General features: G+C 38.9%; 1 protein-coding gene across 4 annotated transcripts in view; it reads right to left on the bottom strand.

The window, feature by feature from the left end:
* CRYBG3 (crystallin beta-gamma domain containing 3) overlaps positions 1-25518 on the bottom strand; it is a 135784-nt gene that overhangs the window by 69889 nt on the left and 40377 nt on the right. For 2 of the 4 annotated variants that reach the window (XM_049857903.1, XM_049857905.1), the window contains exons 3-8: positions 19532-19962; positions 8183-12727; positions 6244-8038; positions 4849-4893; positions 4490-4605; positions 3313-3460 (exon numbers count right to left, since the gene is read on the bottom strand). In XM_049857903.1, coding sequence (XP_049713860.1) covers positions 3313-3460; positions 4490-4605; positions 4849-4893; positions 6244-8038; positions 8183-12727; positions 19532-19962 — 7080 coding nt within the window. Of the gene's footprint in view, positions 1-3312; positions 3461-4489; positions 4606-4848; positions 4894-6243; positions 8039-8133; positions 12728-19531; positions 19963-25518 lie in introns of all 4 variants that reach the window. The other 2 variants (XM_049857906.1, XM_049857904.1) reach the window with 2 other exon arrangements.

The following is a 25518-nucleotide window of genomic DNA, read 5'->3' as shown; positions in this document are numbered from 1 at the left end:
GTCTTAGACCAGAAGCTGTTGAAACCTGCTCAGCATCACAGCAACATGCAAGCCTCCACTAACAGATGAGTGGTGACCGGGTGTGGGGTGCCTTGGCCAGGAACTGAACCCACGTCTCCCAACGGAAGACAAGAATTCTACCACTGAGCTACAATTACACCTCTCCAATTTTGAGCCTACATTTCTCTACATGAGAATCACTAAGACTGGGTGAAACAGGGAAGGAACAAATTTCCGTTAACAAAAACATATGAAAATCTATTTATCTCCATCTTACAGAAAAAATGTTTGGAGTCACTGATCTAACAACAGAGCTCTCCTCAGCTTATCAACGAAGACACAACCTAAGTAACCTCCAGACATAAAAAAAAGGTCAAAAAGTCCAGAAAGTAATGTTAAATATATAGTAAACATAGAAAATTGCAGTATTTATACATTCTAATTTGAGAAAAGAAAGTGCTTCACTCAATACTCGCTGTATTGCTACCCATACCCCAAATTACTTCCACTTGGGGGGAAACAAACAGAGGATGACCCTTGAGCGGGCTCTGTAGGTGTTGACAACTGATGGTGTCTGCTGTGTATCATCTGTAAAGGACACTAACGTTTTGACACTCAGTACTAAAATAAAGACGATAAAACAACAAAAAAAAATTTGGCTGAGGCTAGGTGAATTTGGAAAGGCAACAATCACCAGAAAATGAAGCTATCAGTAGGTAATATTTTGACAAGGTTGGAGAAAGGAAGCAGTTTGATATTCGATTATTACCTTGTGAAATATTTAGAACAATGCTAATGTCTTTTCCATTCAACGTTCAATAGTTTTATTTTCCTTCCTCACTAAAAGGTGCTCAGCCTGCGGGCACTAACACTATGACTACAGAAAAGGCTCCGAGAACAATGGAAGAAGGAAAAAATTCAAGCACAAATGGCTGATGTGCAAATATCCGTTCAAAAGTTTAATGCTTTGCTCACCAGATTGAGGGTTTTTTTTTTTTTTTTTGATTTTGATTGTTGATTCTGGGGTGTGTGGAGGGTGATTGTTTGCCACATGTTATTCCTCTTTTTTCTACTAGGCCTGGCATGGTGCCTGACATTTACAAAACCAAACGCAAACCTGTGGCCGTCCAGTCGATTCCAAGTGATAGCAAACCTGTAAGACAGAGTAGAACTGCCCCATAGGGTTTCCAAGGAGTGGCTGGTAGATACGAGCTGCTGACCATTTGGTTAGCAGCCATAGGTCTTAACCACTGTGCCACCAGGGCTCCTGGCTTTTTCACAAGGAAGGCACAAAACCACAAATTACAGAAATCTTAGAAGGTTCCACCTACAAACTATTCATCTCAGGGAATTTCCATTGAGTTAGCTAATTAAGTGAGCACTCAAATGCTGTTTGCTGAACTCCTAGCAGTTAGTTCTTTCCAGGAAAATAGACACTGTAACCATCCTAATCTCCCTGCAGTGCCACCAAGCCACCAAACACACACCTCTGTATCTGACCCAAGTGGTTCTGCCAGAAGCTTCCTCACATTTCTCACCCTGCGGAACTCCTGTTCATCCTTTTAAGATTCCAATCAGGTGCCACATCCTTCAGGTGAGGCTCCTCCCCCTAAGAGATGAGGTGCCCTTCTCTGCACGCCCCCAGGGCCCTACATAGCACTGCTCATATCAGATGGTAACATGACTTGGTTGTCTCTCTCCTGGACTTCAAGCAAGTTCACACTAACTCCCCCCACCTGCATGCCTCTAAACCATTACAGCATTTCTCACCAAATTTTTATTTATACCGGAAGACCTTCCTCACCTTAGTATTAAATGGTATTTTCTAAGCAGGAAAATCAGAGATCTAACAATATTATTTGATAAAAGCAACACCTCTCTGTTACTGCAAATTGCAGGTTTGAGCCATCTGCTGCAAGGCCAATACTGAGACAGGAGGAGGTAAGCAGTAAGAAGGCTTTATTGCATACCGGTATTTGAGAGACAGAGGGAGTTAAATTCTTCCCAAATTCTGTCTGCCCTAAAGGGTTGATGGGAGGGTTTTATATGGGAAAGATCACGGTTACCTAAGGTTTTGAGCACGTAGTCCACAGGTGGTTTTATACATCACACAACAATTACAAAAACTCTTTATTAAACTAAAGATAAACACGTCAGGCATCTGGACTCTAATCAGTGTATTTGTAACAGGCTGAAAAACTTTCCTAAGAATTTCTTGACTAGTGGAGCTGTTTTGCCAAGCCCACTGTGGCTGAGATAGGGAGCAAGAAAGAAAGCCTTCCTGTCGGTTTGCAGGCTAAAGGCCATTTCTCAAAGGAACAAAATAAGAAGAAAAGAGACTAAGGCCACAGAAGCTGAGATAGCTCTGCACCCCTTTGGAAGAGACCAGTACAGCTGGTGCAAGTAAAAAATGTTTAGAGATTACTTAGAGTATTATTATGGCGTTAGTCATGTCAAGCTCTCAATCACCTATTTTGAATAGGGGAAAATATGTTGTAACGTATTAGGGTGTTTGTTATGTTTAAGAGTAGAACAGACTACTCAACTATATTTTAAATAAAGCCTGGACTATTTTCTAAAGATTAGAGATTAATCACAATTTATACAGCTATGCTAAAACAAATGAGAAAATATATTCTCTTTCTAACGTTAAGACACTAAAGAAAATGTATTTTTACTACTTTATCTCCTTTCTCTCCTCATCTTTCCTCCCTTCCTTCCCTCTTAACACTCTTTTTCCCCAAGCCCCCTCACTCACACACACACACAGCTATACTGAAGAGTAGACATCTATATCTGAACAGAACATATTTTGGAAATATCAGTTTTTTCCTAAATATTCCTGGATACTACGCACCTATACTATTAAAAATACATACATATATATATAATATATGGAAACCCTGGTGACGTAGCGGTTAAGCGCTATGGCTGCGAACCAAAAGGTCAACAGTTGGAATCTACCAGGTGCCCCTTGGAAACTCTATGGGACAGTTCTACTCTGTCCTATAGAGTCACTATGAGTCAGAATCAACTCAACGGCAAAGGGTACAGGTATATATTATATATATAAATATATATACAGGACATCATCTCTCATCTTACTATGGAAACGTAATGGGCCAGATTACAGCTAACACTCTTAACTTTCATTCAGCCTAATACTATGTATGTATTAATTCAAAAATTTATCATCAATGTGATAATGAACATTAATAAAATCAACACATTTCTAAACATCATTAGGCTTTACTCTGTGACAAACCAAACCAAACCAAATAAAAAACACACAAAAGACAATTGTTCTGGTACCTTTAAGACACGTTTGATAGAACCCAATACAAAGTTCCTTTGTGGATGTTTTCTGTTCTGAAGAATCCAGTCACGATTTAACACCTTTTCACCTTCTTCTAGCACACATTTCTGACCTTGGAAATGTGGCTTCTCATATAAAATCCAGCTGAACAAACAGAAAACCAATGATCAGTTTTAATTACTTTTTTAAGAAGTAAGACATAAAACGAATGATACTTAGCAGTTCACAGACTATCTTATTAACTTAATTGTTTAAAGCTGGGCTATTTTCCATTGTTAGTACATACACTATTTTTTAAACAAGGATATGTGCTAACTTAAGTACAGACAAATATCATAAGAAAAGGAAGAATAAAAGTGCATCTTAGAACTTGGAAGTAAAAATACTTTCTAAAAATAACACCACAGTATATGTTTTTGGTTATATTTATGTATCTATGTACTTCATATATGTCATATACACTAAGCTCTAGATTTATATTAAAAACCACAGGTTAACAACAACAAGTTACATTTCTACCCTAATTTTCCTGTTTCTGGATAATACATCACAAGTGTCCCATTTTATTATATGAAGACAACACTACATCACTCCGCTTACAACATAAATATTAACTAGTGGGTAACATAAAAACTGGACTGAGAATTCTGGCTCCAGCATGTCCATGGGACCTGGCCCATATTAGGAAATGCAGTTTTCCCTCATTTTCAGACCACACAAAGCTTCCTTCTGTCCTTGGGCAAGCTGGACATACAAATGACTTTAACTATGTGGACTTCACATTCCTTAGCATTCCGTAAATTTGGAACTTGTTTTCAATGCTATGCCTCGCTCAACCGAAGCCTTCAACTCCACTCGATTGACGTTTGGTTAACAAAGGAGACCACGGAAGAACACTTCTGTGGCCAACCCTATCCTGCTAAGGATGCAGTTCTGGAATGGTGCTGATTGTATATGTTACGTCTTGGTACCTTCTGCCGGCTCTAAGCACTACAAACAGCCTATATTTTCTGCCATAGAAAATAAAGAGAACAATAAAGTTATAAAATATTAATAATGTTTCAAAATATTCTGTCAAAAAGTAAAGGAAATGTGTCTTCAAGAGAGAGACAAGACAACATGAACACACTTCATTTCAGAAAATATGCTATAAAATTTTAAGAGATTTCTTACCAGCCCCTTACAACTTTTATCAGTACCCCATTTGGAAAGGACCACGATGTAGCATCGGGAATATTACCGTAGATTTCTTGTTTATATTTACACCCATGGAGATCATAGATAACCATCTGCAACACATAGTGAGTAGGCATAATAATTTGAAGAATGCATTTCAAATTATAAAATGTTCTAGAATAAAGCAAATAAAATATCCTAAATACATAAAAGCAAATTATTACTCTAGATGCTAAAACCTGGAGCAAAACAGTCCTTTTAGAAATCAGTTAGGATTATTAATCTTATACTCCCCAGGCCCAAAAGCGATTATTTTTCACATTTTATCTTTGTCTACTAGAGAAACTCATGCTTACCTTCCCAGGTCTTGGAATACACCTCAGAGTTTGCTTGTCAATATTCTGAAATTATATAAGTGGAAGAAGTAAGTCTTAGGAATCATCAATGGAAAGATACACAGTTCACTTTCTCAGCAGTCACAAATCCCACTTACCATATATTTACTTAGTGGCTATTACGTACAAGATGTTTCTCTAGGTGCTACCAGGGATGTAAAGGTAAATAATGAAAATAATGTATTGTTTCCAATCTTAAGGAGCTTACAGCTTAGAAGGGGAAACAATGAGTCATACCCACATGACCCTTCTAGGTGGAGGACTAAGGTAAATCCACACGCAAGATACAAAGAAAATACCAGGCTACGGAGAGTCAAAGGAAATGGGGCCAGCATGGAGGAGAGAGGCTGGCACAGTGCTATTTCAGAAGAGGCTTCCCTAAGGAAGTGGTATTGAGAGATCTTGAAAAGCAGGATTTCAATAATTTAATATGTGTGGCAGGGTAGAGTGGGGATGGAAGAGAAAAAAAATTCCAGGAAGAGGACCATCTTGAGAAAAAGTACGGTGGTAGGAAATATGGGTAAAACCAGAGCATGGTGAGGTAAAGCTGGAAAAACCAAACTCAGAAGGCCTTCTACTACAGACTGAAGAGGTTCCGCTTGATTTGGGTAGGCAATGGAGAATCATTAAACGTTTTCAAATCCCATCATTTCTTTCAAAATGACTTTGCTTTGCAAATACTTGGCACGGAAGTGTTAATATTTGCTACTAAGGCTTTTCAAGATCAAGGTACAGCCTTTGGGAATCCCAGAGAAAGTTCCATGATCTTGGAAACACCTGAAAGGAAAATTCCCACATGCAATGCACATTCTACAGTAGACATTTAGATATTTCTAAATCAAAGGAAAATGTTACTAACTTCAAAACATTTCCCTGCTATAATATTTCCAGCTCTTTTTCTGTGAATTAGACTCGACTGCCCTGTTATGCATGAAAAACACGAGCCACTCAAGTGAGAGGCTGTTGTCAAGCAAATACTTAATTTTACCCAATAGAAATATTTTCACGAGATGCGTGAAGCCAAGTAAAAAGCAACCATTTCCCATATATAGTACCTTGAGAAATTCAGAATGTTGTCCCTATATTTAGTTTGAAAACTAAATATATATTTAGTTTGAAAACTAAATATCAGCAGAAGACTGGGCCACAAACTGCTTTTATTTTACACCTTTGAGATTCTGACTTAGCAATTTTTTCCCTCAATGTAATAGACCAGCTAAAATTACATCAGAATGATGCTGATATTTTTTAAGACAAAGTTCCTAAAACCTCAAAACACTGGTTTTCTTAATAAGCTTCTAGATCATTCCATGATCCAAAGCTCTGCCTCAGGAGTGAATAATCAGAGTAACTTACCTCTGTGAATACACTTAATCTGGCTGAGTTGTCTGGAACATGGAAACTCTTTGATACTGGTTCCTGAAGAATTCTACCAAATCTGGCTCCTTTTTCCGAGGAATGGGTTTTAGAAGTCTGCAAATACTGATGATATACACTTTTTAAAGAAGAGTGCAGTTTAGAAGTAAGGTCTGATTTTTGCAGAAATGAGGTCTTTTCTGGCCACAGACCAATTTGCAGATTGGAGGTAGTAGGTTCATTTGACTGTGTATATGAATGTTTAGAAAGTCCAGTCCTTTCCTGGTCCTCCTCAGGGTAAAATGCAATGGGAGAATCTGGCAACTTGAAGCTAATGTGTTCTCTCCTTTGAGATCTCAGACTCCCTCTCTGCCCTAGTTCTTCCTCTTCCTCCTCCTCCTCTTCTTCCTCCCCTGCCTCCTGTCCATCTTCATCAAAATTCATCTTTAAACGCTCTGACACTGACTGGAGAAGTGATAAAACAGAAGAGGGCTGGTTGCTACTCTCTCTTGATTTTGTGGAGCCATGGTGACCAGGTGAGACCTCACTGGATAGAAGGTCCTCCTGAGAGCTGTCATCTTCATAGATGGGAGACAAAGCTAAGGGATAAATCTTGTACCTTTTGGCCTCCACTGATAACAACATTTCTGAATTATCACTATCAAATGTCTCACCTAACTTAGCATCCTTTTCAAAACGATGGAGGAGGTCAGTTCTACTCTCAGACCTTTCGCATGCCACAACAGGCATGCTGTCAATGGATGTATCAGGAAACAAGAGAGAACGCGTTCTCCTCACTTCTGCAGAGGCATACTTGTCCTCGTCTTGAAGGGGCTCTTCATATAATATAGTAAAAGATGGATTTTCTTGTTCATCCTGAGAAACAAAGGCTAAGTTAGAGTGTTCTTTTGCATTGCTATAGTCTAGATCTCTCTTTTTGTTCCGTACTGCAGTAACAGACATTCTTCTGTCTAGACTTGCTGTAGTATCCTCAGGTTGAAAATCAGGTATTGCTAAGGCTGGGTAGCCTTCATAATCCTTACTTAACGTAGGTGATTCATAGCCCCTGAAATGTGAGGTAAATCTGTTGCCACATGCTATCAAGCTTTCCTTTATTTCAGTGGGCTCTTCCTCCATTTTTCCACCGATCACTTCAGCATACACTTGGGGCACTTTTACAGCTTCAAATTCGGAAGGAAGCACGGCCTCCGCGTGTGTAATGGTCAATTCCAGACCTGTTCCATAAGTTTTCTCCATGTTTAACATAGTAGATAACGCTTCTTGTTTCCCACTACTCCCATCAGAATGTTCTGTGGATGTTCTTTCCATTTCTGTCGTAGGGGGCACAGGCACAATTGTCCCAATAGTCTCTTTAGCATCCCTCTTGCATGCTTTTTCCATTTCTGAAGAGGCAGAGGTAGGTGCTGCCTCCTGTGCTTCTTTCAGGTCTAACACAGAAGGTAACATTTCAGTATTCTTAAAAACCTCTTCGGCATCCTTTTTGTAGGTATTTTCCATTTCTAGCACATCCAAAGTCACCTCAGTTTTTGCACTATCTCCTTCCGCACCCTTTGGGCAAATATTTTCTATTTTTAATGTAACAGGTATCACTTCCGTGTTTTCAGTAATCCTCTCAGACTCTTTTTGGTAGGTATTGTCCACTTCTGACATAACAGGTGGCATTTTGGTCTTGTCAGTAACCCCTTCAGCACCCTCTGGGCAAATATTTTCCATTTCTAACGTAACAGGTATCACTGCAGTATTTCCTGTAATCCTCTCAGCATCTTTTTGGTAGGTATTTCCCACTTCTGATATACCAGCTTCCACTACAATCTCATCAATATCACTTTTGGCATCTTTCTGGCAAATATTTTCCATTCCTACTGTAACAGGTACCACTTCAGTATTTTCAGTAATCCTCTCAGCATCTTTTTGGTAGGTATTTCTCACTTCTGAGGTAACAGGTGTCACTTCAGTATTTTCAGTAATCCTCTCAGCATCTTTTTGGTAGGTATTTCTCACTTCTGAGGTAACAGGTGTCACTTCAGTCTTGCCAACGTCCCCTTCAGCATGTTTTTTGTGAATAATTTCCATTTCTAATGGAATAGGTGTTACCTCAGTTTTTGTAATATCCCCTTCAGCATCCTTTGGGCAAACACTTTCCACGTCTAACGTAACTGGCATCACTTCAGTTTTCCCAGTAATCCCCTCGGCATCTTTTCGGTAGGTATTTTTCACCTCAGACATCATAGGCATCACCTCAGTTTTGCCAATACCCCCTTCAGTATCCCTCATCTTAAAAGTTTTTTCCATCCCTAAGATGACAGGTAATCCCTCATCTTTTTCAATATACCTCTCAACATCCATTTGGCGTGCTTCCCCCATGTTAAAAACGTCAGCTCTTGGTTCAGCTTTTGTGCCATCCAATTCAACATCCTTTTTACGTGCTTTTCCCATTCCTAATGTAGGAGGGGCTGCCTCAAACTTCCTAATGTTCAGTTCAGCGTCCTTTCTGTTTGCTTTCCCCATTTCTAACATGGAAGGTACGAGCTCAATTTTTCCTACAGTCACTTCAGTATCCTTTTTGTGTACTTTTACTACTTCTGACAGTGCAAGGGGTGTGCTTTTACTACTGTGTCCTGGCAAATTTTTTTCAGATATACATACTAGACTATCAGACAAGCTGCTTTTGGATGTGCCAGGTGCATGGGTGTCATCACTCACAAACGGAGGCAAAGTGAAGTTTAATACAAGAGTTCCTGTGTCTTCCATCCCACTTTTGTGATTATCCACACACTCTATTTCCTTTTTCTCTTTACAGCCCTCTTTGAGAAGTAAATGTGTTTTTACCCCATCATCTAACTCTCTGTGGGGCGTGTCTTCAGACAGTAAAACAGTATCTGATTCCTCCACATTTATATTATCAGAATACCCCACTCCCTTTCCAGAAAATGGGGATTTTTGGTAGAGAACCATTTCTCTTCCTTTAATTGACTCTGTGTCACTAACCAAGTTACTTACAGAGAAGTATCTACTTATTACTTTATTTTCATTAATTTCACATGTGCTTTGATTTACTGCTTGCTCTGATACCAGGAACTCCCTAACTCTATCATGTGGCTTAACACTATCATTGTTCAGAATTTGTGAAGCGTTAGCCTGAAGTTCAGAATCCCAGGTATTCTCAGTATCTTCAAAAGGTTCATCCACCAGATTTTCTTGGGCTGAATAAATAACCTCATCAACTAATTTCCTAGTTTGATCTTCTAACAAATAAGTCACATTCACTCTATCAGAATCAAAAAGGAGACTCTTCTCACCAACAGTGGTTAAAACACTGGCCTTCTCTTCCCCTTTGTTTTCTGACATGTCTTCCGTGCCCTGCTCTTTCAAACGGTCAGTCAGTTGGATCCCTGCTGGTGCCATTTCTTCTGATGAGCTTTCCTCAGGGGTATCTTCTTTCAGGGTACCTGGATTCATTATACCATCTGTGGCTGTATGTTCTTGGTAGATTCCAACTGTGGGTTTAGATTTTAGTTCTTCTCTCACAGAGTTAAAAATCTCATCAATTAATGTATCAGCCTTTTTAAGTAAACCACTTTCGGGGTCCCAAAGTTGGTCATGTGCTCTTCTCTCTGCTTCTGTGTGCTCAGCAGATGCTTCAGAACACTGCTGGCTTGAGCTGTTAACTGACACTGGAGCCCCAGCAACTGCTTCAGCCTCTGCTTCCATGGGACTGTCAAACTGGGCAGCAGTTGGGAAATCAAGAGATACCTTCCCAGTATGAATCCCAAAATGTTCCCGAAGTGGGGTTACTTCTGCCCCTGACGGGTCAGGCGTTTCAAATTCCAAATAAGAGCTACTAGGGGATAGCAGGTTAGTTAAGGGGGCACCTTCATATGTGAGATCTAGGGTAACTTTTTCAGAATTAATATTATCTTTTAGGTTATGTGAACTTGTAACCACGCTAACATCTTCAGAGTTACTACAGGAAGACACCCTATCAGTACATTCCCATAGAAAATGAGCGTTCTCTTTCTTTCTGTGAGATGAGGCTTTCTCTTCTGATCTCAGCATGGAAGTAACGTTAAGAAAGCTTGACTCCTCAGATGCCAAGACAATTTTTTCCAAACTGACATCAGAACCCAGAAAAGGTGAATTTACTTTCGTGCTGTCAGTTTCTTGGAATTTTGGGAAAATATTAGTTAACCCAGGTTCTGTCATTTCTGAGAGCCCAGAAGCCTTTTTGGTGCCACGCATCTCTGCAGGTTCACAAATCATGGAAGGGTTAGTTTCATAATTCTGTGCCCTTTGCCTGGTGACTTTTTCATTATGAACAGCAAGTAAAAGAGCAGGAGGATCACCTAAAGTTTCCACCTCTGGATGCTGTATGCCTTGATATTTGGAGGCAGAAGTAGAAACCTCAGCTTGGCAATTCTCTTTATGGTCTAAATCTGAACATTTCTCTTTAATCTCTTGACCCCTGGATTGAAAACTTTTGTCTAAAGAAGCTAATTCTGATAAAACAGGCTTCTCTGTTTTATCTGCAATTTCAGATGTAGAAGAAAAAATTTTATCCTGAGAAATGATTCTAGGCTCTGTTTGGGAAACAGAAATCTTGGGTAGGGCTATAGCTTTTCTTCTTCCAGAACATGACTTAACAGGAACGTCATTCTGACCATCAACTTCAGCTTTTGATAACATTTGAGCAATGTTATCAGTTGTGGTTTCCAAGGAAAGAGAATCAGACTTATCTACAGTGCTATTACTGGATTTAGTGTTTAAAGGAGCTAGCTTCGCTTTATTAGACCCTTGAGATGAAACTGAACTGTGGTCCTTACAGAGGCTTCGAGACTCAGAGCTCAACAGGTCCACTCCAGTTAAGTGGGCATCAGTGCTTTCAGGACCTGGTGGAACCTGGCATTTTTTACTACCAGGAATAACTTCCTTGGATTCAAAAACTGCAGCTGCCTGCTCAAGGCGGAGGGAAGGAGGAGGACTTTTCCTATCTGCAGCTTCAACACGATCTGCCACGTTTTCTTCTTGACACTGATAGGAAATACCAGCAGTATTGACACCCCCAGTTTCAATGAGCACAGAAGAACCCTCATCCGTTAACACAGGATTCTCCAACTGGCTCAGCATGTCAGCTCCAGAAACAAAGGTAGGAGGTGAAGCATTGAAATTTAATTTTTTACAGTCAAGGGTAAGAGATTTTTTAGCATCCAGTGATAATTTGGCTTGTTGAAGACTCTCAAGAGGAGATTCTGAAATGTGATTTCTATTAACTTCAAAATTCAGTTCAGGCGCTACTGTATCTCCTAAGCACGCTACAACTCCTGATTCACTGATACATTTTAAAGAGACAGAGTCCTTTTGATTTATCCTAACAGTCTGAGAAGTTGTGCCATGTGGCCTGAAATCAAGCTTTTTTGTTTCTGTCGTAAGCAACTGGTCAATGTCTTTGTGTAATGAGTCATTTCTACTTTTTGGAGCATTTATATTACTTGAAGTTGTGAGTTCACCAGCTAAGACACTTTCTGTGTCGTGCTTGATTTCAGTTACAGCGAAATTCATTTGTGAGTGTCGGGTAGTAGACGGGTTTCCTTCATGTGTACGTTCTGTGTCTGTCACAACATGTCTCTCGAGAGCAATGGTGCTGGTGTGACTGGTAGCCAGCTTTGATGAGTTATCCACAGGTTGTGTGTCAGAACACTTACTCTCTGGCAACTGCAGATCTTCATGCCTAATTGATTTATATGGACTTGGCAAATTTGTACTTTCCTGTTTGGTGGTGTCACTCCCATCAGCTTTACCACAAGAGAAGTCGGAAGTAGCAGGGCTCTGAAGCTCTACACACTCTCCTCTTTGCACCAATGTCCTATCTCTCCTCACAGGACTGTTTTCTTCTGTTGTATTTTCTGTCCTCCTCTGAAACTCTGGACTGCAAGGAACTCTGCTGTTGTTACTTCCTGTAAACAAAGCTGAACATACCAAATTTCTGTCAGTCTGAGAAACTGGCACACAACGTAAATGTTGCTGTGAGTCATTTTCTCCAACAGCGGCGTTGGAGTTACTCAGAGAAGAAGGGGACGACCTACTTCCCTCAGGTCCCCCAGGGTCATTTTTATTTAAAACATCCTTAGAAGAAGCAATACACTGCAGTTCTGGTTTGTCTGCCAGATGACTTTCTGTGTTGAGATTTATTTTGTTACCACTGGAGTCTTCTAATGGGCCTCCAAGCAAACGTTCTTTCACAGACACATCTATGCTCATGGATGACAATGATGGAGCTAACCCAGCCCCAGTCTCACTTCCAGGGCCAGTGTGTGTGCTTGTACTGGAGTCAGAACTTTCATTTTCTCCATCCAAGTGATTCACAGTATCTACCGCACTCTGCTTCTTTAAATATTTCTTCATTTGCCTGGGGCCCCGATACGTTGCATATGTTACCGAAGGCCTCTCTGGTTTACCATCAATTTGTCTGTAAAAAAGAATCAGCATAAGAGTATCAGGAAATATAATTAATAACACTTAACAGTAATCCCAGAAATCGTGGTAAAGTATATCTTTCAAATATTACTTCTTGGGTAAGAGTACAATTACTGGGGAAGCCAGCACAACCTGTCTGAGGCAAGGTCACGGAAGCTCCATAGACCCATCCAAACTCCCCGAGGGACCAAATTACTGGGCTGAGGGGACCAGGGTCTTGGGGAACATCTAGCTCAATTGGCAAAACATAAGTTATAGAGAAAATGTTCTACATTCTACTTTGGTGAGTAGTGTCTGGGGTCTTAAAAGCTTGAGAGAAGCCATCTAAGATACTCCACTGCTCTTACCCCATCTGGAGCAAGGGAGAACGAAGAAAATCAAAGACCCAAGGGAAAGATTAGTCCAAAGGACTAATGGACCACAAATACCACAGCTTCCACCAGACAGAGTCCAGTACAACTAGATGGTGCCTAGCTACCACCACTGACTGCTCTGACAGGGATCACAATAGAGGATCCTGGACAGGCCTAGAGAAAAATGTAGAACAAAATTCTAACTCACTAAAAAAGACCAGACTTACTGGCCTGATGGAGACTGGCGAAACCCCGAGATTATGACCCCAGACAACCTTTTAGCTCAGTAACGAAGTTACTCGTGAGGTTCACCCTTCAGCCAATGATTAGACAGACCCATAAAACAAAGAGACTAAAGAGGGACTCCGGCCCAGGGGCAAGGACTAGAAGGCAGGAGGGGACAGAAAAGCTGATAATAGGGGACCCAGAGTCGAAAAGGGAGGGTAATGACATGTCATGGGGCTGGTAACCAATGTTACAAAATAGTATGTGTAGTAACTGTTTAATGAGAAGCTAGTTTTTTCTGTAAACTATCTGAAGTATAATAATAAAATAAAAAATGAAAAAAATTATTACTGGAAAAAAAATACTACTTCTCAATATGTACTAACCTAGAAGAAATCCTAGAATGCTTTAGCTAATCCCATCTTTGTTTTTTAAAAAATAACAATTTCACAAGCAGCACATCAGTGTCAAGATGGCATAAAGAAATGTTTGAGCTCCTTAGAACTGTTGCCTCTTACCAGGTGAAATATATGTCTCTTACTGCAGTTAATGAAGAGAACGAGGGATGAGGAGTCCAAAGTGTGGGTTCTACTTCTAATCTCAAAGGAGCATCTGACTCAAAGGAACCACATCGCCTTTGTGCCTCACATTGGCACCCCAAGCTTACGGATACACTGCGATGATTTCTCCATGATATCACAACGGCACAGTGAGCTTTGGTTCCTTTACTCTTAGATGTGAATTTGAACAACAACATTTAGGAAATAAGTGGAGAAGTGTTAAAGGAAAACATCTGGCAAGATGCCTGACCCACAGTAAAGACTCAGTAAATATCTGTTAACTCAATAAATGACAGAATTACCTTAAAATTCCTATTAAGTTCTTCAAATACTCCATTAGTGTAATGAGTATTAAACTGTTTGGGTAAATGCGGAAATCAGAAAGGATTTCTAGAAAAAGTGGAGAATCAACACCAGAGTAAAGTTCGTGTTGCTCGCAGCATCCAACTTTCTTTCAAGAGTCTACCTATAGGAGTATAGGAGGTCTCATGCCGTGCTATGCTCCTGAGAGCCTTTCAAACAGAGCATTCACTCTCCTTTAATTCCAGCTGAAAAAAAACTCTATAATGTCCTGTAAGGATCAACTCAAAAATTACCTTCATCACACACCCATTCCAGAACCCTGCTACTAATAAGACAGGGAGTTTAGCCTCTGATTTTTGGGTGCAAAAAACCTTGAGCACAGCATTTGCCACATTAAATTACAAGCATCTATGCACTCATTTATTTTCCCCAATAGCCTAATGGCTATTGGAGGGCAGGCAATATGTCTTAATCATCTTCATATTTTTAAGCGCTCAACACAAGATTTGGCAAATTTTATGTATTTAATAACTTGTCTTTAATAACTTTTGTGAATTAATAAGTAAAGCAATGATACTGAATGCTAAATAATCTATTTCAGACTAACGTTTTAATTATAACAGATGGCATAAAAGTATTTTAAATTCTGAACTCCATTATATTTCAGTGTGCTGACTATAACCATGCATAGAAGAATTTGATGTGTGTTCTATTCAATTTTTTCAGATTAAAAATATCATTAACCAAAACATTACCATACAATGCATATGAATAACAAAGAAACCTTGTTATCAGTATTCCAATATCTAAAAAACTATATATTTCCCCTAACTGAAACCGATAACATCAAGAAAACTACCAAAAAAAAAAAAACCAAACCCAGCAACTAGACTTGTCCAAATGATAAAACAGAAAGTAAACCTCCTTTGACATTTAAAAACTTCACCTACCGTTCCCCTTATATACTTCTTGAATTTTAGCTGAAGTAATTCATTTCAACCTAGATAACTGCTGGTCTCTGAAATTTTAGCACACCATGATTGCAAAAAATTGTATTAGTTACATTCGTTTATTTTTACTATTCTTTTTTTTTTAATAATTTTTATTGTGCTTTAAGTGAAAGTTTACAAATCAAGTCAGTCTCTCACATAAAAACTTATACACACCTTGCTACATACTCCCAATTACTCTCCCCCTCATGAGCCAGCCTGCCCTCCCTCCACCCTCTCTTTTCGTATCCATTTCACCAGCTTCTAACCCCCTCTACCCTCTCATCTCCCCTCCAGGCGATTTTTACCATTCTTTATAAAGCAGGTATACAAGACATATAGAGAAAAGCTTTGCCTTCCATAAGTGGTTTTAGCTGCTGCAAGTGTTTCAGGCTAGATGAGAGATTGTCATAAAGTCACAAGTTGAGGAAAGCGCTGATCCACTAAAATACGTAAGAAATGAAAAATAACACATAGGTAAATTAACGTTGCTGGTAAAATCTATCAAAATATATAAATTATTCAGAAAATACAAGAGCATTTCAGAGCAACATATGAAAGTCCAGAAGTCTAAGTAAATGATGAGAGGGCTTTTTTGTTTGATTTTTTTCTTACAAAGCTTTAATATGTCATCTCTAAAACACACTTTCAACACAGTGTAATTTCTTTTCCCCTGAAAAATGAGCAAAATAATTTTGAAGAAATAAGCAAAGAAGTATACATGATATCAACAGAAATAGGAAATGAGAAACAAGACAAGAATCAGAATTTTCTCTTCAAGTATTGTAAACTTACACCCTCTAACCATCAATTCCCTCCTAACTGGGCCTCACATGTTTTATCCTTCATCATTGCAAGCATGCAACTTTTGATCTAAAAGGACTTCTAATAAACTGAACCACAGAGAAAGTCCACTAGAGTTCAACTTGCTGTAATAATACTGCCTTTTGGCAGTTTTGGAGTCTTTTGAGGAGAAAAAATAAAAAATCACTTATTTTCTGTCATCCACCCCCAACAACACACACTCCGCAAGGGCTCTCTGAGTACTTTCAACTAAAATAAACTGGTTTATATGAAACTGAAAGGAAGCCTGGTGGCACCATGGCTAAACACTTAGCTGTTAACTGAAAGGCTGGCAGTTTGAATCTACCCAGGGGTTTCTCGGGAGAGAGCCCTCGTGGTCTGCTTCCCTAAAGATAAACCCATTGAGTCAATACTGACTCACAGCAACCCTACAGGACAAAGTAGAACTGCACCATAGGGTTTCCAAGCAATGGCTGGTGGATTCGAACTGCCAATCTTCTGGTTAGCAGCCAAATGCTTACCCAATGCACCACCAGGGCAAGAAAACAATACGGGGCAGTTCTCTTTTGTCACAATAGTCGCTATGAGTCAGAATCAACTTGACGGCCCCCAACGACAACAATATAAAAGTGAAAGATACCAATTTTTTTCAACATATTTAATTAATACTATGGCTATACTAGATACTGCTCCGTGTATCGTGTGCGCGGGGGCGACGCGCGTCCGCGTTCCCGCGTGTTCCGCCTGCCCGCGTCTACTTCAACTAGTTTAAATTTTTAAGAAGATAATTTCCCATAGCACCCTGGATGGAAATGTTTTATGCTTGTAACTAAAATATACTCAACTGTATTACCATGTTTAAACTATTGAACATCAAAGTTGTAAGCTTAGTTTGATGTATTATAATTAACCCCTTCAAGCACTGACGAGCTACGCTCCCCCTTTTTATAAGGTTAGTCCTTCCAATATAGTTTATTTTCTACATCATTCTTCCAGATAGTGATTGAGTCACTGTAATTGAACAGCATTAAGGAACATAAAACTGTCCTTTAATTTTTATGCCTTTTTTCCTCTAATTAATAAAAGAATATAGAAAAATGCAGAAATGCTGAAAAGTGTAACTTTAAAAATAAGAAGAAGATTAAAAAAAATTTAAGGTTTATTTTTCAAGCTAGATAGAGAAGGGAGTATTAAAATTTCAAGTGTTCTGTGTACCATACATCATCTACATGGCGTAATACATCATTCATTATGGTTTTATGCATTTTAGCCAAAGGCATAACCACACATCACGTGAAGGTTTATTAAGCCTCCTGGTACTACATATAGCTGCTCTTTTTCTGGAGAAATTTGGTCCCCCTGATACGACAAAGGTCAACCAAAGACGTGTGCCATTCTTCAAAGAAAATCCTGTAATAGCAGTCTGAAAAGAATAACTAGCCCTAGAGCAACAGTCTCTAATTCACTTTTAGGAGAGTATGAATAAGCTACTTTTTTAGCATTAAGATTTATTTCTTTTCAAATTACATAGTTAAGAATATTCTCTCTCACAATAGGAAGGCTTTTAACTTTTCTTTGTAAAGAAAAACTGCAAAACCAGCAAGTGGGAAAAAAAAAATCAAAAGAGAGCTTTGCCAGGACAGTTTCTCGTTATGATGGATATGAACATGTAAAAAATTATAAATTAAAACACAGACCTCCTTTGTTTGTTTGCTTTCATCTAGCAGTTAAATTGGGAATTTTCCCATTTGCCAATTTAACTTACCTTTGTTTATGCTGTTTGACATAAGGGAGTTTGAAAATTGGGAGAAACCCTATCTATTGATCCTCTCTTTTTTGATTATCTTCCATTGCTATTTTACTTAGAAAATTGTTTCTCACTAAAATAAAATACCAATTCACATACAGCTCCATTTAGTTTTTTAACATGTATTTGTTAATGTCATCTTAACTTATTTTAATATGTACATGAGATAAGTATCTAGATTTTTTCCTCCAAACTGTTAATCAATTCCCCCAACAAATCTTCCTTTCTACAAGAATAGGTAATACCATCACATTCAGTGGTTCAATTCACAAATATACAAGTCTCTTTCTAGACTGTCTATTCCTGTATTTTAAATGTCTAGCAAATATTACATCTGTATGACATTATTTCAATTACTGTAGCTGTACCAGTACATTTTAACATCTGGTAGAACAAGTCCCCACTATATTATCCTTGATGGGCAAACTAAAATACCTGGGTCTCAGTTCTCACAGCTGTGACATGGGTCTGTGCCTATCTCATAAGCTTGCTATGTGAAATTAGCGGAAAGCATACCCACAAAGACACTTTAAAAACCATGAAGAACTGGTATGATTATAAGCTATCCATATCCTGAGACATTATAACTGATGGTCTTTCAAATAATGCAATGAATTCTCAAATAGGAGCTAAATTAAAATCAATAAAACAAAACCTTATTAGCTATGAATGAATACTTCTATGTTACATAAGACGTTTAATGGGCTCAACACTGTTATAAATATTCATCAGGTAGAAGATATTCCTTCTTATTTGCGGAAAAGGAAAAACAAGTTAGAGCCTGTTTGTTCATCACAGAAAGAGAAAGGGTGGAATGCTTCCTTAACTCATTTAAGATTTCAATTCCTCAGGGCTGTGGGAAAGGTTCATAAGGCTAGTCTCATGAATATAATCAATTTAATTTCTAAACTAATTTGATTCCACAAAGAAAAGAAATTGATAGAATGAGAATACAAAACTCAGGACTATTTTTGGACCCAAAACATACATACTGAACACAGTGACTGTCCTGATACAGGAAGAACTCAGATGACAACATTTTCATCCAAAGAAGTCTTACGTTAGAAATAAATCCTGTTCTACCACAAATTTAAAAAGTATTAAAAAGTACTGTTCCCTAAAACAACTAAAAAGGCCATACATTACCCGTATGGTAAACAGAAACACGTATTATTTTGGGTAGTAGTAGGGACAATGTCTCAGGTACTTTGGATGTGTTATCAGGAGGGACATTATGCTTGGTAAAGTTAGTGAAAAAGAGAAAGACCCTCAACGAGATGGAATGACACACTGGGTGCAACACTGGGCTCAAACACAAAAACGATGGTGAGGATGGTGCTGGACCAGGCAGTGTTTTCTTCTGTTGTACACAGGGTCACTAAGAGTCAGAACCATCTCAACGTCACCTAACAACAACAAGGAACATTCCAGAGTCCCTGGGTTGCGCAAGGCTAACGTGCTCAGTTGCTACCCAAAACATTGTAGGTTCAAGACCACCGAGGCGTGCCTTGGAAGAAAGGCTTAGTAACCTACTTCTGATAAATCGGTCATCGAAAATGCTAGGGAGCACAGTTGTAGTCTGACGTGCACAGGGTCTCCATGAGTTAGAATCTACTCAATGGCAATTGGTTTTTTTTGTTTTTTTTGTTTTTTTTAGGAACATTACAGAATGTTTTTTCCAGCTCCCTCAATTAAAAGGATTGGAACTAAACCCAAAAAGCTAGGTCCAAGAGCTCAATTACATTTTAAACTTACTTTAGCAAATCATTGGTTTCCTGCTCACTGTCTTGTGTTGTGTTCAAAGAAAAGGCGTCTGAGAGTTCAGGTGAGTTGGAATCTTGCTCTTCTGCTGGAAGCACGTGAGCCCCAGTGGAGCCACTGAAAATGTTCCTCACCCCGGTGATTCCCTCTTCGTGCCGGTCACTGAGATTTGGTAAATCTTTCTCAGTTTTGTCATGGTCATCTTTGAATGAAGACTGTTTAGTTTCACCAAGAGATGATTTTCCTGAGATATTGAACAGGTTACCCAGAAACTGGAAAAAGCTTTCTTTGGGCTGTCTATCACCTTCTCCTGTTTTGGCATCTGAAGGAGAACAGGGAAGATCATCTGGCTTTCTGGAATCTTCCTGCGTTGGAGGAGTGACTGGCTTCTCAGCATTGTTCCTTTTGTCTTCATTTTGGGGAATCTTTGAAAACAAATTAGAGAATAGTAAGCATTAAAAAATAAACTGAAAATAATCAGTTACCAGGAACTACTAGAGGCCAAACGCGTTAAATTCTGAGTAAAGGCAGTATGTCACATTAATATAATTTTTAAAAATTTGTTTAAGGATCAGTAACCTTAGAATAAACTTTGCTATACAATCGGGAAAAAAAAAAGCACAGCAACCCAAAGATTATTAAATAATTAACTTAAAAAAAGAAATGGATATAAGGAAAATCTATACTAAAATAGTTCATTTAGAAGGTACACAAAGATGCCAAAGAACAGCAAAACTACAAATTTACCTAGAATGGTGCTTCTCAGTTTTTTGTTTTTTTTCCTACATTTGCACCTCACTAAGGAGATGATAGAAACCCTGGTGGCATGGTGGTTAAGTGCTACAGCTGCTAACCAAAAAATCATCAGTTCAATCCACCAGGCGCTCCCTGGAAGCTCTATGGGGCAGTTCTACTCTGTCCTATAAGGTCGCTATGAGTCAGAATCGACCTGACGGCAATGGGTAAGGGGATGTTGGTGGCAGTGGCGGTTCAGTGGTAGAATTCTTCCTTCCACACAAGAGACCCAGGTTCAATTCCTAGCCAGTGCACCTCCACCCATCTGTTAGTAGAGGCCTGTTTGTTGCTACGATGCTGGGCAGGTTTGGGCAGAGCTTCCGGGCTACGATGAGCTACGAAGAAAGGCCTGGTGATCTACTTCTGAAAATCAGCCAGTGAAAACCCTATGGCACAGGGCCAGGCACCATTTCATCCCATTGTACACAGATCACCATGAGTCAGGGGCCAACACCACAGCAGCTAACAACAGCAAGGGGATGTTAGACTTCTTTTTTTCCTAATCGCCCACCCTCAACTGAAATTTAAGAACCACAGATACAATGCATTTCTATGTACGTATTGTGGCGCTTTTGGAGGGCCACAACCCTTGTAATAGCTAATATTTTTCACTACCCTTATGGGCGATGAACTGCCTCCCTTTAAGAATGCATACTTGAGAGTATATTAGCTTTTGAAGTCCTCTAGATACCAAAATACTGTGTCTATAAATGCACTTAATATATGTTCTTCTTTAGTTGCCAACAAGTTGGCTCAGACTCATGGAAATTTTAAGTACAAGAGAACAAAGTATTGCCCGGTCCTGTGTCATCTTCATGATCTTTGACAGTTTGAGCCCACTGTTGAGGTGGTTGTGTCAATCCATTTCATTGAGAGTTTTACTCATTTTCACTGACCCTCTACTTGACCAAACATGATGTCCATCTCTAGAAATAAGTCTTTCCTGATGACTCATCCAAAGTAAGCAAGAGGAAGTCTGGCTTCTAAGAAGCATTTTGGTTGTATTCTTCTAAAACCGATATGCTCGTTCTTCTGGACTTTAATATATAGTTAGTATTTAAATTGTTCACTAGGAAATATATTTAAAACCTATTTTTTAAAAGGAGAAGTAATATTAAAGCAAATTTTGCTACCATAAAAATTCTTAATTTTTTCCCTAATGCACTCTGGTAATTCACATTTAACAACATTTAACAGGATCCACAGAATGAGTACAGCATATGTGTTTTTTTTTTTTGTTTTTTTTTTTTTTTTTAAAGGCACCACACTAAGACACTGGAGATCCCAAGCTGAATACCCCATGGTGCCTGCCTTTTAAAGAGCTTACAGTCTGGGAGGGGCTTCTTAGGTACTTATATATTTGCTGTTGCCCAAAGTAGGTGATTTTGATTCTTTTAAAGTAATTAGCTGACCTGCTTACATATTACAGGACTCTACTAATGGTTGAAGTCACCTCTTATGAGGAAAACTTTCTGAGAAAGCTCCTCTTTATCATTTTATTGGAAGATGTCTGACTTCTATCTTGCATGAAATAAAGTTGAATTTCATAAGGATCCTAAAACAAGTGAGCAAGATGATTCAAATTCAGTTCAATTCCGTAAATACTGATTGATAACCTATTATATGACAGACTCTGTGCTATGCACCAGGGACACATTTGTGAATAAGACTGATGACTTCTACTCCCTTGGGCAGTTTACAAACAACTGAAGAGCACAGTCAGCAAGACTTTAACAAAGCAATATAGTAAACGTCGAAAAGGGAGAAGAGCAACACGTGGGAACCCAGGACAGAAGGGACTAGTCTAGATCTTGCAGAGATGACAGCAGAGGAGATAACTCGGGACGCTTCCTAGGGAAAGTGCCCTCTGAACTATGATCTAAAGAGTGTGTGTGTGTGTGTGTGTGTGTGTGCACATGCGTGCGCATGTGTGTATGGTGGCAGCTTCTAAAGAATATTATATGACTGCAGGCAGATTAGGGTATAATAATGAGATGAGTAGGTGCTAAGTCTAGAGAGATAAGTCAAGGGACAAATCATGGCAAGCCTTATTTGTTTCTAAATTTATCTTTTATTATTAGAAAGCTAATAGATAGCATTTTCAAACACTCCAAAGTTGTATAGAAAAGCACCTAAATAAAAAAAAAATAGGGCTCATCATTTCAGCATTGTTGTAACCCATGAAGCTGCCACATTGGGCAAAATCATTCCTGAAGAAGGTAAGGAAAGACAGCAACACAGTGTTTCAATTCAAAAAGAAGAAGCCCACTATAAGCTCTTCTGGTAAAACACTAAGTTCTGATACGCCCGTTAAGGGAAACTCTGGGTGGTTGCCTGGCATTTCTGCAGATGTTAAACACTCCCCGAGGTGTGTTTTACCTGCTCATATTTAAGTCACTCGTAAAGCAAACTCATACTCGTGTGTTCTATGTGAAGATAAACTGAGCTTCTACATCAAAGAGCATACTGGCATTCCACCTCACGCTTCTCGGATCCCAAAGAGCTCAAGGCAAATGTGCCAACTTGCCCTGCCTTCTGAACGTGCTTGTTCACATACTTGTCAAAGGAATGTACATTCACCAGTATCTGTCAGATGTCATGCTCACTAGTCCTTAAAACAGGAAAGCTTAAGTGTGAGTCAGAAAAAGATCAGGACACGGAGGAAAAACCACCTTAGGGCACTGCAAGAAGCTGATCTTCAAGAAGGCAAGAGCATTATAATTACAATGTCAGTTGTTCACTTCATTCCATGTTTTAATCCAAGTTCAAAAGAGTTTACAGGAGCAGTCTACTAAAGACGAGTGAAATTTAGTACATGAGGAAATGTTTAGACCCCATTAACACAGCAAATTAATTTCAGGCAAACAATAATTAAAGTTTGTTCCCACCTTCGGTTTCAGAGGGCATTTTTTTTTTTTTTAAATGATCATACAGCATTTTTCTATGTGATCCAAAAACCAAAAGCAAACCCACTGCTGTCAAGTCGATTCCAACTCATAGTGACCCTTTAGGCCAGCCCATAGGGTTTCCAAGGATTAGCTGGTGGATTTGAACTGGTGACCTTTTGGTTAGCAGCCGAGCTCCGAACCACTGCACTGCCAGATGAGGTCTCTACTTTCAACCTTCTGGAGTCACTACAACTCTCATCTTTTCCTGGCTTCAATCACAACCTGATCCCACTTGTCTCCACCTCTTCAGTCCAGCCTCCTTTTCATTCTGGGAGCCCACACTGTAAGTTCCCCGTGATGTCTCCTCACATAAACAGCACAATGGCTTCTCAGTACCGAAATAGAAGACACATGCCAGTTGCTAATTTGAAAATACTCATGTACATGAAAGATATTTATACATTTCTTCTCCTTTAACCACTCATTTTATTGTAATTACCAGCTGCATTTCTCCCTAGGTCAAAATGAACTAACACTGTAATATGAATAGATAGGTGATTAATTTTTTCTACTTATCAAGTATGAACAAATGCTCATTCTGGGTTGCTACCCGAAGAAAGTAAACTATGAACTATTCATTAAAATATCACAAATAGCTTTAAAATGCTTTTGTAGTTACTAGCTGCCATTGGGTCATCCTTGACTCATGGTGACCCCACATATAATGGGATTGGAATGTTGTCATCCACAGGATGTTCACTGGCTGAATTTTAGTTTTTTTTCTTTTTTTTATTGTACTTTAGATGAAGTTTTACAGAACAAACTAGTTTCTCATCAGTCAGTACAGACATTGTTCTATGACATTGGTTAATGACCCCACGACACGTCAACACTCTCCCCTCTCAACCCTGGGCTCCCCATTACCAGCTTTCCTTTTCCCTCTTGCCTTCCAGTCCCTGCTCACTGGCTGATTTTTGGAAGTAGATCACCAGGCCTTTCTTCCTAGTCTGTGTTAGTCTGGAAGCTCCACTGAAACCTGTTCAACATCATAGCAACACACAAGCCTCCGCTGACAGACGGGGGGGTGGCTGTGCACGAGATGCATTTGCTGGAGTCGAACCTGGGTCTCATCGTATGGAGGCAAGAATTCTACCACTGAGCCACCAATGCCCCCTAAAATGCTTTAGGGATTCACAAAAGAGTCTTATAAATTTGGGGAAGTGACATTAAAAAACGAAAATTAAAAGACTAGGGACATTCATATTTTTTGGCAACATCATTAAAGATCTAAAGGCAAATAATTTTTATTGGAAATAGTATTTATTTCACTGCTTCGATTATTATTTTTACATGACCTTTGGTTTCAAAGCATAATAGAATGATTTCCAAAGGAAGATACATTTTACCAAACTAATGAAGGCTATCATATTTAACCTTTTTAGAATTATCTACAATTCTTTTAAAATATCACTTATTGCTCCATCCCCTCAATTTTCAGCTTCTTTTCTATTCCATGATCTTTCTATCTTAAATTTACTGAAGACCTTTTTTAGCTTCCTTAAATGCCTCAGTTGGTTATTAACTTTTTCCTGCATAATCCAATGAGAAATTTGTATTGATAATTAATATACCCTCAATGAAACAAGAAGCTTGTAAAACTTAGAAACAAAAATATGCCGTTTATATAATTAGAAACAAAAATCCCACTGTTATTCAAAGTAGACCTCTACAGCAAATTTTATATATTTATTTATACACACACACACACTTAACAGTTTAAGTTTGATTAAAAGCAGCCACGCTTGCCCTCAGCCGAGACAACAATGAAGTTCTGCCTGCCCTGGTTATGTGGGGCCTATATCCGCTGCTAACAGGATTATCTGCCATTGTTCCAACAAGTGGGCAGAACGAAAGCACTCAGGATTCAGGCAAACACTAACAAAATATCGTTTCCAGTTACTCTCAAAGATGCTGACATTTTGTATATCATACATGAAGGCCACTGATGAAGGCATATGCATCTCTGTAATTTTTAATTTTTTTTCCTTCATAATCAATATGTTGCAATGCAGTTCCCTTAAATGCAAATTTATCCATCTAGCCACCCTCTTTGGTACGTGCCCAATATTGTGCTAGGTATACTGTCAGTAAGACCTATCTGTTGCCTTCAAGGAGCTCATAATCTAGTAAGACACTAATCATTATATCACTGAGGCATATACACAATGAAGGACATGATTAACTTGACTTGAGAAACTACTACATTGAGGAGGTAACATTTGAAATTGCTGAATGTGC

This window comes from Elephas maximus, chromosome 18 (assembly GCF_024166365.1).
Source record: "Elephas maximus indicus isolate mEleMax1 chromosome 18, mEleMax1 primary haplotype, whole genome shotgun sequence".
NCBI lineage: Eukaryota > Metazoa > Chordata > Mammalia > Proboscidea > Elephantidae > Elephas > Elephas maximus.
The sequence above is the reverse complement of the archived record's forward strand: the minus strand, read 5'-3'. Positions and strand labels throughout refer to the sequence as shown.